The 17,672-nt window shown below is 52.8% G+C and overlaps 1 protein-coding gene across 1 annotated transcript in view; it reads right to left on the minus strand.

Moving 5' to 3' along the window:
* Positions 1-11,291, minus strand: part of SIGLEC1 (sialic acid binding Ig like lectin 1) — a 36,684-nt gene extending 25,393 nt beyond the window's left edge. The window contains exons 1-6 of the mRNA XM_074950195.1: positions 11,208-11,291; positions 8,614-8,973; positions 8,070-8,366; positions 6,012-6,275; positions 4,541-4,795; positions 485-784 (exon numbers count right to left, since the gene is read on the minus strand). Of these exons, the coding sequence (XP_074806296.1) occupies positions 485-784; positions 4,541-4,795; positions 6,012-6,275; positions 8,070-8,366; positions 8,614-8,973; positions 11,208-11,256 (1,525 nt within the window). The 5' untranslated portion in view covers positions 11,257-11,291. The remainder of the gene's footprint in view (positions 1-484; positions 785-4,540; positions 4,796-6,011; positions 6,276-8,069; positions 8,367-8,613; positions 8,974-11,207) is intronic.
* Positions 11,292-17,672: the final 6,381 nt, after the last annotated feature.

Genomic DNA, 17,672 nt, shown 5'->3' on the forward strand with positions numbered 1-17,672 from the left:
CTGAGCAATAGCACCCGAGGGGGCCGAGGAATCTTGTGTTGGGACGATTTGGAACATTTCGTTGTACGTTTGTTACCCCAGCAGGGGAGAGACGTTCAAGCAAGCTGGCCAGAGGACGGAGTCACGAGAAGAGGCAGACCACCGCTGTTGGCCGGGGGGAGGGAGGCACGGATAGGTGAGGAGAGCCAGACAGGAGGGGGTGCCCCAGCAGTCAGCCGACCTTTCTGTAAGGCCTTAATCTAAGGATGGTGCAAGCATGGCACAATGAACAGATGTGAAATGCTCCTCAAAGGGAGAGGGGAGAGAGACCACATTGCCCAGGGTTTCCACTGTGAAGGTGGCAGAAGAATGGGGTATTATTAAACATGATGCTTGGAGAAGACGACGTGCCCAGAAATCTGTTATGGGCCTGGGACGGATCTAGGGGAGTCCCGATTGGTGGCAGCCCCTTACCCCGCGTGGTAATCCCCAATCGTTTACTCACTTTGGGCATGGAACAGCTTCGCAGCAGTTGCGTTCCCGTACGTGTTGCTTGCCGTGCACCGGTATCGGCCGTCGTCCTCCGGCAGCACGTTCCGGATCTCCAGTTTCAAGGAGTTGTGGGAAGCTGTGACGCTGAGCCGCTGGTTGGGGGCCGCGTGGGAGCTGGTGGTGGCGAGGAGGGCCTCGTTGTGGTAAAGGGCCAGGGCAGACAGGGGGTGGCTATCCACGGTGCAGTGAATGATAGCCAGTTTTCCTTCCTGCGTCTCCTGGAACAAGCTGATTGCGAGGCCCCTAGGGGGATCTGTGTGGTGGAAGGGAGACAATGACAGCATTGGTGTTATGATGAGCCAGGTATTGACGAACCCAGGGGAAAGTGGCCGTTGGGGGGCGGTGGCGGGGGGGATAACAACTGGTTTTATGATTAGAGCAAGAGGTTAAAAGGTGACGGCCAGATTAATGTAAGGGGACTCTTGCCCCCTTACTAACATTCAGTGGGGTTTTGGTTGGCTAGCTCCCAGTACTAAAAAGGGGGAAGGGTCGATGGGGAATCAGGACCCTGAGGCTGACAGCTCCCAGGAACAATGGGGAGAGGCCAATGCTCCAGGTCAGCCTGAATGACAGGGCGGGCAGGCTAATCAGGGAGTCAGGAGGCCAGGGAGGTCCCGTCCTTGGTGTGAGCTGGAATTGCCTGGGTCAGACCGAGTGGGGCCGAGCTAAGGAGAAAGCAGGGGCCCAAGCTGAGGTGGGGAGCAGAGCTGGGCCAGATCCAGAAAGAGCAGCCCCTGTCCGGGAGCAGAGCTGCAGCCCCAAAGCCAGAGGCACAGCCCAGAGAGAGCAGACTTGCCCTGGGAGCAGAGCTGCAGCAACCAGAGCCAGAGGGGCCAGAGAAGCAGCCCAGGAAGCAGGTCCGTGCTGGGAGCAGGGTCACAGAAGCAGCCTGCAGAGCAGACCTGTCCTGGGAGCGGAGCTGCAGCAACCGGAGCCAGAGGGGCCAGAGAAGCAGCCCAGGGAGCGGGAGGCAGAGCAGTGCAGAGACAGAGTGGTGGAGCTGGGGCTGGAGCAGTCCGGAGCTGGGTGCGGTGAGCAGCTGGGGAGAGCGAGGGGACCCTGGCAGCGGGCCCAGCCCAGGGAGACGCCTCAGCCAAGAGGCTCTGCAGGCCAGGCTTGGACTGTAACCCCGACAGGGCGGGGGCGACACTGGGAAGAAGGGTCCTACCACTTAGAGCCTGAGAGCGTGTGGCCACCACCAGAGCGAGTGTCCAACCCACAGCATCCTTGCAGCACCGCCAGGGCCTGAGAAGGGGCCTGGGACTTACAAGGAGCAGACTGTGAACTGCCCGGACATTCCAGGGACACCGTTTGTGATGTTCCCTGCCACAGAGCGGGGTGATGTGTTTCCTTTCACCTTTCCCATTTTCCCTTATTCTTTTTAAAATTAATTGTTGATTAAATAACTTGCATTTGCTTTAAATTGTATGTAATGGTCAGTGGGCCAGAGAAGTGCCCAGTGCAGAGAGAGTACCCCGGAGTGGGGACACCCTAGCCCCTGTCCTAGGTGACCACAGCAGGGTTGGGGTCGAGTCCCCCAGGAATCCTGGGCCCAGGCTTGTTGGGGTTACGAGGACTCTGCCAGACAGGAGAGTGGAAGGGGAGTCCTCCAGGGCAGGGAGGCCACTGGGTAAAGGAAGTGGGAGCGAGGACTCAGATCCTTTCGCTAGCCCACTTCACCGGGGTAGTGCAGAAGCCAGGAAAGTTCCCCACAATAGCGGGACTATTCCCCCGCTTACATTAAAATCACCTAGTTTTAGAAAACAGGTGTGCTTGCTGGGTTTGAATAGCACCTGGGAGATTTTTGAAATATCATAATGTTGGGGTTCCTTTTAGTCTTTCTGGTTTTTGAGTGGCTAGAGCACGCTCAGGTCACGGTTTCAAGCTTTTCTCCCCAGCGAGCAGTGCTGGGAACTTGGCCCTCTTTAAAAAAAAGAAAAAAAATGAAAGCTGATGTTTTTTTACTCAATCACTTGACTCCAGTAGTCGGGGCTTTAAGTACGCTGCCAAGTCTCAGGGGCTGCTCAGAGACAGCCCTTTCCTGGGTTTCCCAATGCACCGTAACCCGGGTCTGGGGTTTCGTTATTACACTAACAACTGGAATGACACTCCCAACTCATTTCACGTAGGCCAGCAAACAGCTGATGGGTGGGAACGGCTTCTGGACACTGCAGGGACCAGACCAGCACCCTAAAGGTGAACAGGTCTGTGGCCCAGATCCTCAGCGGCAATTAGGCACCTAACTCCAAGTGAAATCAATGAGAGTTAGGTGTAGGGTGACCATATTTCTTAAAGTAAAAATGGGACGGCCTGGGGCTCGCCCGAGCTGCCTCCCTGTGCACAGGGCTCGCCCGAGCTGCCCTCCCCGTGCGCCCCCGGCTGGGGCTGACCCCCGGAGCTCTGCTCTGCCAGGGGGTGGGGCTGACCTGCCGAGCCCCGTGTCACCTGGGGGGGCCAGCTCTGAAGGCAGCGCTGACCGCCAGCAGGAAGTTTCTGGGCTCTCCTGCCAGCGGGCAGCGCTGCCTTCAGCTCGCCCCCAGGGCAGCAGCCGCTGCTCTCCGCTCTGCCTTGCAGCTGGGACAAATGCCCACCATATGCCACATATGTGGCCCATGATGTGTTACGTGGGCCGCATCCAATACTACCTGTGTGGCCCTGAGGATGTCACACGGGCCGCAGCTCTGTGCGGACAGGGCCGCAGGGTGAGACCCACTGGTGTAGACAAACCCCCACTGGCCAGGAAATGGCGAATGAGCTGCTGGGGGCTCAACTGGCCCTGCCCCCCTGTAATAGGTATCCGGCTTGGAGGGAGAGGTTAAAAGGGGAGACCCCAGCGCAGTTCAGGACTGGCTGGGAGGGAGAGCAGACTCCGTGAAGGAGTGGCCTGGCTGGGCCCAGCCACTGGCTAGAGATGCTGCCTGCAGAGTGACTCCGGGACATCGGTTTGGATTTCCTAGCACTGATGCAGCGGTTCTTGCTGAGTAAGGCTGCTGCGGATAATCTCTGTCTGTTGCACCTGACCGGGGAGACAGCTGTGGTTGCTGTGAGCCCAAGAGCAACCTGGTCACATTTACCCAAGTACCAGCAATCCTGCAAGCCTCACTGCATCAAACATCCCAAGATCTCCTGGCAGACAATTGTGGGGAAGCTGATATTTACCAGCTATTTCCTGGAGCGGGGATGGTTTCCCCAGTTTTTACTGATAAAAATGTCAAGGCAAAACTCCCAAAATATTTATTTTCCCCAAAACTGTGATTTTCCTCTCCCCCACCTCGGCTGTATTACTCAGAGGTTGTCAGAGTGGGGATGGGGCCGCTCTGCCATGTCCCTGAAAGTCTCCTCGGTGCACCTCTCTGTCTCCCTTCGCTCCTCCAGTTCAGCCACTCGGGTCTTCAGAGCCGGTCCTCGGTCTGTGAAGGCCAGGAGCTGTTTGCACTGAATGCACACCTATGCCACCTGCCCACAAGACAGGTAATCAAGCATGCTGCATTCAGTGCAATAAACTGGATATCCTCCCCTGCCCCCACTCTGCTGCTGGACTTCTGCCAGCATTCTTTTTACTCCTGCAGGATTTTGTGGTTTGCTTTTGGGAGGGTGGGGGTTAAGTTTAGAGGATGTTTGTTAGGTGTATCTGCCTCTTGCACCCCCTCTCCAAATTACCTCGCAAAACTCCTCTATTCACTAGCTCCTCTGGTTGCTTAGAAGCTGGCTTTTTAAACCCCTCTTCTCCCCGAGCAGCCCTGTGCCCCACGGCAGGCTCAGCGCACAACCCCCCAAACCACACTGGAATCTTCAAGCAACAAACAAACTAGCAGCCAAACTCACCCCAAGGATCACATCCTCTCTCCTTCACACTGGAGACGTCCCTGGCAAAACTCTCCTGTTTGCTGCTCCTGTGGGCTAGCTCCTCCCATCTATTGATCATTTATTAACCCTTTATAAACCACAGATCAAGGTGCCCTGCAGTATTAGATGTGAGCTGAAAGAGTGTGTTTTGTGATACACTTACAGAACACGCTCAGGCTGATGGCCTGGGACATTTCACTCCCTTTGTCATTCTGCACCTTGCACAAATAATAGCCAGTGTCGCTGGTGGTGACTTCATGAAACACCAGGGAGTGGGCCGTGCCTTCCTTGATCCAGACATTGTTCTTGTACCAGGTATAGCTGAGATCCTGGTTCTCCTCGCCGGGAACCTCGCATGTCAAAGTGACCATCTCGCCTTCCAGTATCTCTGCAGAAGGGCTCACCGAGACCACTGCAGCTGAAGGAGATGACAGCAGATTGAGTCATAGAGGTTAAGATTAGAAGGGACCACCAGATCATCCAGTCTGACCTTCTGTATAGCACTGGCCACCCAGCCACCCCCTAGCAAGCCCATCCACCAGAATTAGACCAAAATGTTACAGCCCTTGGGATACTCGCTTACTTTGTGCCACAAGGGGAAGGAGGTGCACCAGTGCTCCAGACCCCTGCAGTGGCAGGAAACTGAGTATATGAGATACACACACCCACATGATCCTAGCAAATAACCTGCACCCAGGAGGGGGTGGAGCCAGATTTCAAGGGCTACTGATCCTCCAGCTTCAAGACATGAATGGGACACCCTCTGGGTTCAAGAAGACTCTCCCCTTCTCTCCAGGATGCAAGAGTGAAGGGGGAGGAAGGCTGGGTTTGTAGTTAAAGCACTGCACTGGGCTTGAGAGATTTTTGGACTCAATTTCTACCACACTGGCAGACTTGCTGTGTCGGGGCAAGTCATTGAGTCACCCTGTGCCTCAGTTTCCCCATCTGTAAAACAGAGCTAGCAATACTTCCTTATCCCAAAGGGTAGATTCATTCGTGCTTGTGAGGCACTCGGATGTGAGGGTGATCAATCGAGCTGAGTAGGAAACCGTTTTCCCATCTTATAAAAAAAATCGGAGACATTGAAAAATATTCCTGTCCAGAACTGGGATGAAAAGTCAATGAGAAAAAAAAAATTGGTTTCGGTCAATGGCATGTTTCAGTTTGATTTTTGACCTGTTTTTCTTTAACTATTTTTTAGTCGAAATTTACTAACATTTCTAAACAAAAAGTCATTTTGACTTGAAAAATGGAAACATTCCAGTGCAAAAAATGTCAAAACCGGCCAGCTTGACCATTTCAAAACAGTTTTCTGATCATATTTTGAGTCGGGAGAGTCCTTGAAACCAACCTTGCTTTGCAAACTTTTGGGTTTTGATGAATAAGCATTTTTTTTAAAACCCATTCCTCAAAAAATTCCCAGACAGCTGTAATGAAAACTACTGAGGTAGACAGTCAGTTGCATTAGGGTGGAGGGAACGTTCTTGTTTTGCTGAAGCATCCACCATTGGCCGTCCTGGCCTAGACGGAGCATTGGTTTTAGTTCTCTTTGCTGCACACGGTCCCCCTGAAGCCATGGTGCTCCCGTGGCATTAGCTGGTGATTCATCTGAGGCCCCCATCCTCCATACTTACAAAAAACATAGAGAACAACTGCTTCCGCCACCCCAGTCCCGACTGAATTTTCCGCTTCACAGTGGTACGGGCCATAATCTTCGCGAGCAACGCTCTGGAGAGTCAGGATCTGTTCGCTCACCAAGGCGGTCCTGCCCTTGTACCACTTGTAGGCGGTGACCTCGGGGAAGGTGCTGTTCACACTGCACGTCAGAGACACGGTGTCGCCCACCCGGATGTTCTTTGCGGAGGGGTTGATGACCACTTTTGTGCCTTTCGGGGAATCTGCAGGGGAGTCGGAGGAAGAAAGGACACGCAATGAGTGAAGCTGGAATGGGGGCGGCATCCAGTGGGCACCACCACAGCCAGGAATCGCTGGCTGAGACTGAAGCCAGTGGTCATGACTTAGGGAAGTCGGGTTAGCGCAGAGGCATTTGTCACTGTCTCCAGTCTGATCCGTGCTGCTCATGACTCTCCTCACCCTCTGAGAGCTCTTCTATCTGTGGTCTCTTGGAAATGATGTTGGCTCAAGAAGTCCTGCATCTTGGCAGGGGGTTAGACTAGATGCCCTTGTGGTCCCTTCTCACCCTAGGGTTCTAAGAGTCTATATATCTGACAAATCCCCACAGGGCAAAAGACCCCCACTGGCAGTGTCAGAGACCAAAGCCTGAGTGGGCAAAAGGACCTGAACCAGCTTCTTAACCCTAGAGATGGTTCTCTGCAAGCTAGGAAGCCAGATCCAGGACTTAGGGCTGCTTCCTAACCATGTTCCCTGGGCAGCATAGCTGGGGGCCTCTCTGCTTTTGGGAAAGGAGGCAGCTCCGTGGGTGTTAGCTGGAAAGGTCTTGGCCCCTGGTCAAGCCAATGACATGGGCAGGAGGTGGCTGCAGGCATTAGCCTGTGAGCAGAAGAACAGGGCATCCTGGGTAGAGTTCTCAGGCTGAAATGTGTGGGCAGGTAAGTGGCGCTGGGCTCCATGGAGCACTGGAGTCCTTTGACAGCCGAGGGGAGTCTGGTTACCAGCTATCTCAGCATCACAGCGCCCATCGGGGCTGGGAGGAGAGTCCTGTTTGCCATGGGGATGTTGGGTGGAGAGGAGGGGCTGGGCAGAGTGCGCAGGGGGCATACTGAGAGGAAAGTGGGGAGCTTTATTGAGCTGGTGCTGGGTAGAGAAGGAAGAAGTGATATTAGATCCAGCAGCTGGCCTCAATGAGAAACGTTTCCGGAGCTGACAGTAGCACCACCAAGTGGAAAGAGGGAGTCAGAGGGGAGGGTCTGGGCAGCAGTGAGATAAGTGGGTCCAGGAGAACGGGAGGAACTAGGAACCTGTTGACCAGATGCAGCTTCCAGGAGACCTCTGGAGTAACTGCACCGACACCCCTGGATTGACACCAGCCCCTGGGACCTCTGGCCACTTTTACCAGCGTGGCCAGGTGCTGTCTTAGGCGCCTTGCTTTAGGCCCCTGAGTCTGCCAATGTCGGCACAGCTGTTACGGAAGCTCCAGGGTGAGGGCCGCAGACTGTTTCTGAGGGGCAGCGTGTTCTGTGTTTGTACAGCCCCTCCCTTCCCAGACAGCTTTACAAATGATATTCACCGGGCTCCCCAGCCTGCCTTCCACTCCCGCGCTCTGCCAGCGACAGCAGGTAGTCAGACCTCTGCATCCTCTCACTTGCATCCGCAAGTAATTGCACCCACCATCAAATCAGCCAGAGGAGGTTTTTCCCCAAGTGTGGCTCTATAAAACACAAGACCCAATTCACTGCCCCACAGGAATGCAGCTGCCTCTGGGGTGGAACAGGGCAGCTGCTGAAGCAGCACCCAGCAATGCCACAGAGCAGGTTAGGACTGCAAGGCGAGAAGAAGTCTTTGTTCAGTGGAAATCACAGAAGAGAATTTAGGGAAGCCAGACGTCCGTTGGGATCTGGCCATGAATTTCTGGCCGGGTGTCAGATCACATGGCAGAACTGGAAGCATTGTGGGCTGGAAAGACGTGGCTTGGGCAATGCAGAAATAGAGGCCGTAGCTGCTGGTCCTCGCTCCATTCAGCAAGGCCAGTGTTTGAAAAGCAGCATACTCACGTTTCACCCACAGAGCCATTTCCCCGGTTGCCTGCTTAGCGCCAACAGACACTTCACAGAACAGGTTTTTGGAGTGGTCCTGCCATGACAAGGAGGTAACGAGGGTCTGCCGGCTGAGCACGCCAGCGGTGTCCAGTTGCACTGCCCCAGCCACGGTCGAGACCAGTGCATTGTAGCCCCTCCACTGCAGAGCGATGCTGTCGTATGGGCAGACGTATGGGCTGGAGCAGGTGAAGTTCACTCTCACACCCTCCGTTAGATCTTCCGGGGCAGCAATGGCCGGGCTGTTGGGGGCATCTAGGGATGGAAAGAACAGGGGTATTCTGGGGAATCTGCGATGGGATAATAGCAATTTCAGTTTATTCCTCCATCACAGTGCTGTACCCTTGGACATTCATGGCAGCAGTGGGGATAGAACTCAGCTGCTCCACAAGCACTTGAGCTACAGGAGACTCGCCCATGGCTGGCAGCAGTACAGGGCCCATGACACACAGTGGAGTAGTTGTGATTTTACACGCTCTGGCTAGCTCATCTCCATACTCACCGGTAACAGTCAGCATCACCCCACGCAGGTCTGACCACCGGTCACCCTGGTTGATCTCGAACCTGAAGTTGTACTTGCCGGTGTCCTCAGTCCTCACGTCCCTCAGCAGCAGGGTGCAGTTGTGCATGGCCAGGTCGCCCAGCATCTCGGTACGGCCCTGAAACCTGCCGTCGACCTCACTGGGAGTGGTCGAGTGGTAGATCATGGTGCTCTGGCTTTGGTAATCCTTGTACCAGATGGCCACAATGCCGCCCACGGGGGTCACTGTGCTGGGGTAGCTGAAGGTGCAGGGTATGAGGATGCAGGAGTCCTTTACACTGTGCAGGCTTTGGGGGTAGGTGACACCCCACGAGCCAAAGGCTGTATTAGACAGAGGGGAACAGACAGAGGGAGCAAGGCTAAGCAGAAACCTCAGTCAGGACAGAGCTAATCTGCTGACTCCATCAGCAACATGCTTCTCTCCTCTCCGCCAGCCAGCGGGGCCTGGCTCCTGGGCAGAGATCTCGTCCATTCTGGCCTTGCTGCTGATCTGTGTGTGTGTGTGTGTGTGTGTGTGTGTGTGGGCAGGGAGCGGGGGAAGGGGCTTGATCGTCCTCACTTAGGCCCAGATTTTCAGAAGTGCCGACCACATGCAGCGGGGAGGGATAGCCATTTAGGGATCTGGGGCAAAAATTGGGGATTGGTCCTTGTAGCGGGGTGGACACCTGCTCGGGCCCAGAGGGGTTTAAAATAGCCCTGGGAGAGGGCTGGGGCAGGGGAAGAGGTGAGCTGATTGGCAGAGCAGCTGCAGCTGTGGGCCACGCTCCCAAAGAGACCCAGCGGGCCTTATGGAAGCCAGGAACAGAAGAGATATTTTCTCTCTAGCTCTGAGAGGGAGGGACTGACCTGAATAGAGGATGTAGTTTGGAGCAGGGCTGGGGAAAGGCCAAGGGAGCTCTGGCCTAGGAAAGCCCCAGGGTGCGAGCCTGGGAAGGCCTATTAGGTTTGGGGGTTGCAGGGGCAGCCACGGGGAGGCAGCAGGTCCAAATCCACCCTTGCCTGTGATGAATGGCTCATACTGCAGTCTGCCCCATGACCTGGGGGCTAGCTGGTGACTGGCAGGAGCCTACGACTGAGGCGAGGTGGGGATAGTGGGAGGGGGAGACCCAGAGCTGTCGGGTACTGCCAGGGGGCAGCACCCAGTGAAAGGGGCACTGGGGTCCTGAGAGGGACATGGAAGCCAGCAGCAAGGCAAGACACTGGCCTGAAGAGGGCGCTCCTGAGGCTGGAATGCTAATTACCTGAGAGGACCAGCAGGAGGTGCCACCCGTGAGTCTGCGCCTGGCTACAGTCCTGCTTTGAGCAGGGGGTTGGACTAGATGACCTCCTGAGGTCCCTTCTAACCCTGATATTCTATTATTCATTTCCCATTAAGTCAATGAACCCAACTGATCTCTGGGATAACTCCATTCAAGTTGGTGGAGTCATCCCAAAGCTGAATTTGTCCTATTATGAGCAGCTGGTGCATGTCACCTCTGTAAATTGGGCCATCAAGCTGGGCATCCAAAATCAGGGGCCATGCTGGAAATTTGGGCTGCTGTCTCTTACTGCCTCAGTTTGCCTGCATGTAAAATGGGGATAATGATGCACTGCCTGTGTTCAGTGTCCGAGGCATAACTGAAATACAAATAAACAATGCCACCTGCTGCCAAGGGATTGGTTAAATGGCTTTTGTAACGTGCCTTAGGACCAGTAAATGCCCAGTGTCTGATCCTACTCCCACTCCTACTGGTGTAAAACACGAGCGTGCACTGCCCTGGGAAAATATACAGGGGTCGGTTAGAGATAGAATCCTCCAGGCTCTGGGTAAGAACATAACCTGGGTCAGACCAAGGGTCCATCTAGCCCAGTCTCCTGTCTTCCAACAGTGGCCAATGCCAGGTATTCAGAGGGAATGAACAGAACAGGGAATCAAGTGATCCATCCCCTTTCGCCCATTCCCAGCCTCTGGCAACCTGATGCCCGGAGCATGGGGTTGAATCCCTGCCCATCTTGGCTAATAGCCATTGATGGACCCATCCTCCATGAGCTTATCTGATTCTTTTCTGACCCCTGCTTCACAACATCCCCTGGCAAGGAGTTCCACAGGTTGTCTGTGCGTTGTGTGAAGAAATACTTCCTTTTGTGTGTTTTAAATCTACTGCCTAGTAATTTCATTGGGTGACCCCTGGTTCTTGTGTTATGTGAAGGAGAAAATAACACTTTTTTTTCTTCACAGCAGTCATGATTGTAGAGACCTCAGTCCTCTGAATCTCTCCTCATACGGAAGCTGTTCCATCCCCCTCATCACTTTTGTTCCCCTTCTCTGAACCTTTTCCAATTCTAATATAGCTTGTTAGATGGATGATCAGAACTGCGTGCAGTGTTCAAGGTGTGGGCGTACCATGGATTTCTACACTGGCATTGTGATATTTTCTGTCTTATTCTCTATCCCTTTTCTAATGGTACAAACCCTTTGCCATGCTGGAGGCAGTGGAAGGAGTGCTGCATGCAGGCAGAAGCTAACAGAACACCATTGATGATGATGATTATTCGGGTTAAACATGGCACTGTACCTTGCTGGGCATGACTGGCCAGGAAGATAAGCTGAAATAAGAAGGGCATGACCACTCCTGCTGGATAACGTTATGGAAGATCCTAGTGGAACAGAAAAGAGGATCATGCAATAAGCTCTCACAGGATGGTTAGACTTTATAATAAGTGTTTGGAAAAGGAAGCTGTGCTGGCAAAAGGAGTTGAGTCAAGGCCCTGCAGACTAAATGCCTCTGTTTACTCCTCCTGCCTCAAATCTGTGGTTAGTGGTAGAGCAGGCTTCCTCCATATTGACCTTCCAATGGGCTGCAACCCAAGCCAGGGTGGAAGAGGAGTCCAGTCTCCATGGTCCAGCGAGTCCTTGGCCCCTTTGCTCAGACTGGTGCTCATCTGCCCGCTAGGCTGGGACCCCACTCATCTCACCTAGATTATGCTGAGCGTCCATCAGATGAAAACAGCTTTTGATTGCTGTGGGATAAATTTCGCTCTCAACTGAACCAGTGTCATGGTGGAATAAACCCACGGTTATTGGTGTTACTTGGTGACTCCTTGGTGTTACTCCGGATTCACACTGGTGCAGCTACCGGAATCTGCACCCTATTCTGTACAATGACGTGGCTGCTGCTGCAAAATCATGTACCTGGCATCCCCATGGTCCAGGGACGGGCATGGGACATTGGGATGAGCATAGCCTCGCTCCATAGCATTGTTAAACCAGACTCCTTCACAGAGGGTGTTGGTTGGAGACCCCATCTATCACTTACCTGCTGGTTGGAGATGATCCACTCTTGTTTGGATAACCCACGAGTTCTGGGCGGCCAATGAGAGACCTTAGACAAAACCACCATTCTGCTTGGCTTGTTTGGAAGTTCTGATCTCTCTGGGTTGAGGACTCCAGCTGTGGGACCATGTCCTGCCCCCATAGACTCAGACACTGGGAATTTTTAGATCTTTTTATTTTTTTGGAAGGGGAGGGGATAAGAAGGCTGCTGGCAGCTCTTCCCAGTCCCAAAAAAGTCAGACATCCCTTCAAATTCTTCACAATGTTGTAACCTACAGCTGATTGTGGGGAAAGGAAGGAAGCCCATAGCTGAGATAAAAACTCCCAGATTAACAGGAAAATTTGCAAGCCAACTTGGCAAGACTGGGCCCCAAATATCGTCTGCAAAGCGCATGGGCACTGGGCATGCCTGTGTACAAGTGTAAATGCATTCCTGGCTCTTCCAGCTGTCATCTCTCTGCATCCTCTGCTTGGGAGCAAGGGCACTTGGGTTCAGACACCATGCCAGGTGAGCCCAGCTCACACCAACCCAATGGCTTGATGGGGTAATGCAGAGAGTTTGTCACATGGCATTTGGTAGCAGAGGGTCATGGGATGTCCCCGAGCTGGGCGCAAGCCACAGCATTCACATTGGGCCCCCTATTTGGAGGCGTTCAGATCTGGAGTTTTCGTGCAGGTTGCAATGGCAGATGGGATCCAAGATCTGGATCCAAATTTCCCTGTAGCTCAGCTCCAGGATTTTGGTTTGGCCACATGTAGATATCCGCTCCAGGCTGATTAAATGAGCATCCACCCCCAAACTGCCCTGAAAGTGCAGGGGTGTGGCCTTGGGCCCTTTGTGGAGATAAGGGGTTTAGTCAACCTGACATAACCCCTCTGTGAGTGAAGAGAAGCCTGAGAGTTTGGAAGGATGCATAGTTTGGACAGACGATACGCATGGTCTCTCCCACCTCTGAAAGACTTGAATAGCAGCCTCCTTGTGGGTGAGAAGAGACCCAGCCCCCGGTGTCAATCCAGTGTCAATCTAGAGTATCCTGTTGGAGTCAGTGGAGTTATTCCACCATCACACTGGTGACGCCTGAGCAAAATTTTCCCCACGGTTTTCTGGCCGGTTTTGATCTGATGGACGTTCAGCATAAGCTCGGTGAAACCATAGCATAGGCAGAAGGTGAGGGGCTCATCCACTGGCCCTCTCCTGTTATACACGCTGTGGGGAGGGGATTCCCAGCTTGTAAGCCCTTCTAGGCAGGAACCATGCCCTGGGGCAAATGTCTGTGGCAGGAGCCCAGTGTATGAAAAGGTAGTATCGGGGAGGCTGTATATCCGTGACTCTCAGACTGAGGCTCTTTAACGTTTCTCCTGCGGCTCTTTGCAGTATGTGATATCAAAACAGTGTGATTTTTAATTAGTAACCAATCAAAGTTATTAACCAATCAGGATGCTTTTACTATGTTATTAACCAATGAAGTTATTAATGTGCACTCAGTTATCAATGTATTTGCTGTGAGAATAATAGATACAGAATAATACACTAAATATTTCCCCATCATACTGTTTAAATATGAATAGCACTCTGGTAAACGAATCAGTGAATTCAGACTACCTTGGCCCCTTTGGGTAATGTTGATCATCACTGGTGTATATAGGTTTCAGAGTAGCAGCCGTGTTAGTCTGTATTCGCAAAAAGAAAAGGAGGACTTGTGGCACCTTAGAGACTCACAAATTTATTTGAGCATAAGCTTTTGTGAGCTACAGCTCACTTCCTAGGTGTATATAGTTAGTCTGTCAAAAGAGCACCACCTAGTGCATGCAAGAAGAATAGCACCTGTTGTATTACTCCTAAACTTGTAGGCCTAACTATAGAAATGTAGGGGTTGAAGGGCCCTCGAGAGCACAGCTGCCAACTTTCACGCGGTAAATAAGCACCCGACTTTCACAATATGCCAGAAATCAAGCTACTCCCATTTCAAAACAAGCCAATCCCTAAGAACCCCACACTCTGTGACTAGATTCCCCCCCGGTGTGCAGTCTGGGACTGTGGTGGGCCCGCTGTGCACCCCGAACTCTCTCTCCACCCTTGCCCCTGCTTGCCGGGAGCCGAACCAAAAAAATTATTCACACTGCAAATGGCCCTCTGTGGGCACCTTTTAGCAGCTGCCATCTAATACCCTCCAAGCTGGGACCCTAGCGAAGACAGACCCCGAGATGGTCCGTGGAGGCCTGAAGCTGCTGGAGCAGGCTTTTCTCTGTTGCGCAGGCTAGCTGCTCGCAGGGAACAAGAACGCATGCTGTCACCCCGTGCTTGAAAAATGCAGCTGCTCAAAAACGCTACCAATTTTCATTTTTTTTTTTTTCTGGAAAATTTTCATGGTTTTAATTTTATTATTTATTTATTTATTACTTTGGCAGGCCAGAAATGTCTCAAAATATGAAATGTTGATGAACACTTTTTGCAACAAATTTCACAATTGTTTTGCAACCGTGTCTGCATTTCCCAGCTCTCTCTAGTGTGCCAACTTGCAGTTCTTGGGTCCGGAGGGGCCCATTCCCATTATCACCTTGTTCTCCTGGGGCTCCCATCTAGAAAATGGTCCGCCCTGTCCTGGATCTGTAGCAATCTCAATGGAAGATGCCCTCCAGCATGCTGAGGTCCCAGGGCTGTACATGTTTGTCCCAACTTGGCTCCAAAGATACCCAGCAAATTACAGAACTAAAACAGGTTGGTGGTGTGCCAGAGAGCCTAAAATAACTGCTAAACTCTGGGGACTGCAAGCCTGCAGGGCTGAGAAGGAATTGAATGTCACTGTGTCTCTCTGCAATGTCCCGTCTGTTTCCTGCGGTCACTTTTCCACAATGCTTCCTCACTAAGTTTCATTTCTCCTGCGCTCCTGCCCTGGTTTCACAGTTTCGTTTTCGCTGGTTCGCTCTATGAAGTGATGGATCCTGGGTCAGGTTTCTGAGACACACCCCAGGCCTGCATGTAGTGAGAGGAGCCATTTGTGACATTCAGATCTGGATGTGGGTTTGAACATCCCCAAGGTTTTTGGGGTGCTTCAACCTGCGGTTCTGGTTCTGACCCATCTCTAGTGTCACTGGCTGTTGTGGTCCAGGGCATTAATCTGAGATGCAGGAGACCTGGGCACTACTCCCAGTTCTGCCAACAACATTCTGTGTGACCCTGGGTAATTCCCTTGACCGCTGCTTCCTGTCCTGTCTTTAGTTTTATTTGATGTTAATACCTAGCGCTTCTATAGCACTTTTCATCCAAAGCTCTACAGGTGCTTTACAAAGGAGGTCAGTGTCAATATTCCCATTTTACAGATGGGGAAACTGAGGCACAGACTTGCCTGAGGTCACCCAGCAGACCAGCAATAGAACCCTGGTCTCCTGAGTCCCAAGCCGGTGCTCTGTCCACTAGACTGCACAGCCTTAGATTATGAGCTCTTTGGGGCAGGGACTGTCTCTCACTTTGTGTCTGTGCGGCGCCCAGCACAATGATCTTGGTTAGGGTCTCTCGGAGCTGCTGTGACATAATAGAGGTTGGCCCAATGCAAACCCACAGGTCCGAGCCCTATTTGTTACTGCTGAGACCCATCTCCCTGCAATCAAACCCTTCCCTGAGACTGGGGCTCTCCTGCCCTAAGGAAATGCTGTTGTTCAGGTCTTGAGCCCTTCAGACCTGTCCTCTTCTCTCCAGCCCCCAGGGACTCAGCAGCTCCTCAGACTCGATGGTTTTTCTCCCCGACAGATCACGGGAGTCAGTAATTGCCCAGCAATCACAGGCTATGAACATCAGCTGAGCCACCAGCAACGTCATTCAGCTAACTGCTGGATGTCAGGGGCCATGGCAGGCTAATTCGGTCAGAGCCAGTTCATGAGAGACCTGTGAGGAGTCCCCAGTTGAGTGGAGCTCTTCTCTCTGGCCAGCTCAGAGCGGGGCTAGCAGTTGCTATGGTGCTGGAAATGCAGTGGTTGGAGGGGATGTGAAACCTCGGTTTCCCCGATCTCTCGTGGCCATTACAGGGCACGTTCACCAGCAAAGTCCTGGTGATCTGACCACGTTCTAGCGTGGGATCATTGCTACAGGGCTGGGCACACAAGAAGGCGGCAGGCTGGTTGGAAACATTCTGTCAAAATTGCGTTGTGATGGAAAATTGGGGTTTTCAACTAAACTGACCTGGAAGGGGGATGTCTGCTTTCCAGGGAAAACTAAAAAAAGCTGAGGAGTACTTGTGGCACCTTAGAGACTAACCAATTTATTTGAGCATGAGCTTTCGTGAGCAAGCTGGGCTCCTGAAAAGCATCCATGTGGAAATGCTGTCGCAGTGCACCCTGGGGGTCGTAGTTCAGGTGTCTCGCTTCCCCATTCACCTCTCTGGGACGGGTTCCCCAGCTGGACTACGTCTGCCATGATGCATCTCTGTGGCCCTGGGGGAGGTGAGTACTTCTGAGCCCCTCCCAGGCAGCCCCTTCCTTCGGGAGAGGGGGCGCTGCCAATTCTCAGCCCCACGCCTGAGCCAGTCGTGCGTGGAGCAGCCAATCTCCAAGCTGTTCTGTGGTTTAGGAGGCAATGAGTAGCCAGTGGTCTCCTGGATCCCACTGAGGACGTGATCCAAAGCACAGTGAAGTCATTGGAAAGACCCCCTGCCCTAATGCCCTCAATGGGCTCTAGATATTTAGGTCAGAAGGGACCATTATGATCGTCTAGTCTGACCTCCTGCACAACGCAGGCCACAGAATTTCACCCACCCACTCCTGCGAAAAACCTCTCACCTATGTCTGTGCTATTGAAGTCCTCAAATTGTGGTTTAAAGACTTCAAGGAGCAGAGAATCCTCCAGCAAGTGACCCGTGCCCCATGCTACAGAGGAAGGCGAAAAACCTCCAGGGCCTCTTCCAATCTGCCCTGGAGGAAAATTCCTTCCCGACCACAAATATGGCGATCAGCTGAACCTTGAGCATAGGGGCAAGATTCACCAGCCAAATACCCAGGAAAGAATTTTCTGTAGTAACTCAGATCCCACCCCATCTAACATCCCATCACAGGCTCTAGACTAGACCCTGAGCTGGGACCCTCTGGCAACAGCTCCCCTTTTCCCTGCCCCTGACCAAGTGATGGGCTCCCCAGGGGAGAACAGCAGGGAGGTGCAAACCATATCTACAGTAGCCCAAAGACTGGCTTCCTAAAGATAGCAGATAGTCAGGCCATTTGGAAATTGTCCAGTGCCCACCCCTGCAGCAGGGAGTCCCACAGATTAGTCACACCTTGCATGTGGAAGTTGGATGACAGATGCCCTCTCAGCTGACACACCTGGCATTGAACCCGGAACCTCTAGAGCTAAAAAGCATGAGCTAAAGGCTAAGACAGTGCAGTTATTCATCGCCTCTAGCTCTTGGCACGGGGGGCATCTGTAACACGCGCTCCCCAGTGGATTACAGTAAATCAGTTTCATTGCCTTTTAAATTCACCAAGCTCCCTCTCGTCCAGTCATCCTGTGTGGTCTCACAGCCCAGCTGGTGAAGCAGCGCCCTTGACAATGCAGCAACGAGACAACCTGGCTTGATTGGAAGCGGGCGGAAGAATGAGCCAGATTTTCGGCAGGATCCTATATTGAGTTAGACAGGGGAGGACCCATCACCTTCCTTCCCCATCTGGGGACGCTTCCTCTCCGTGATCCTGGCAAAGGTGCCCAGTGGGCCCGTCATAG

Source organism: Natator depressus, chromosome 4 (assembly GCF_965152275.1).
Source record: "Natator depressus isolate rNatDep1 chromosome 4, rNatDep2.hap1, whole genome shotgun sequence".
In the NCBI taxonomy this organism is placed as follows: domain Eukaryota; kingdom Metazoa; phylum Chordata; order Testudines; family Cheloniidae; genus Natator; species Natator depressus.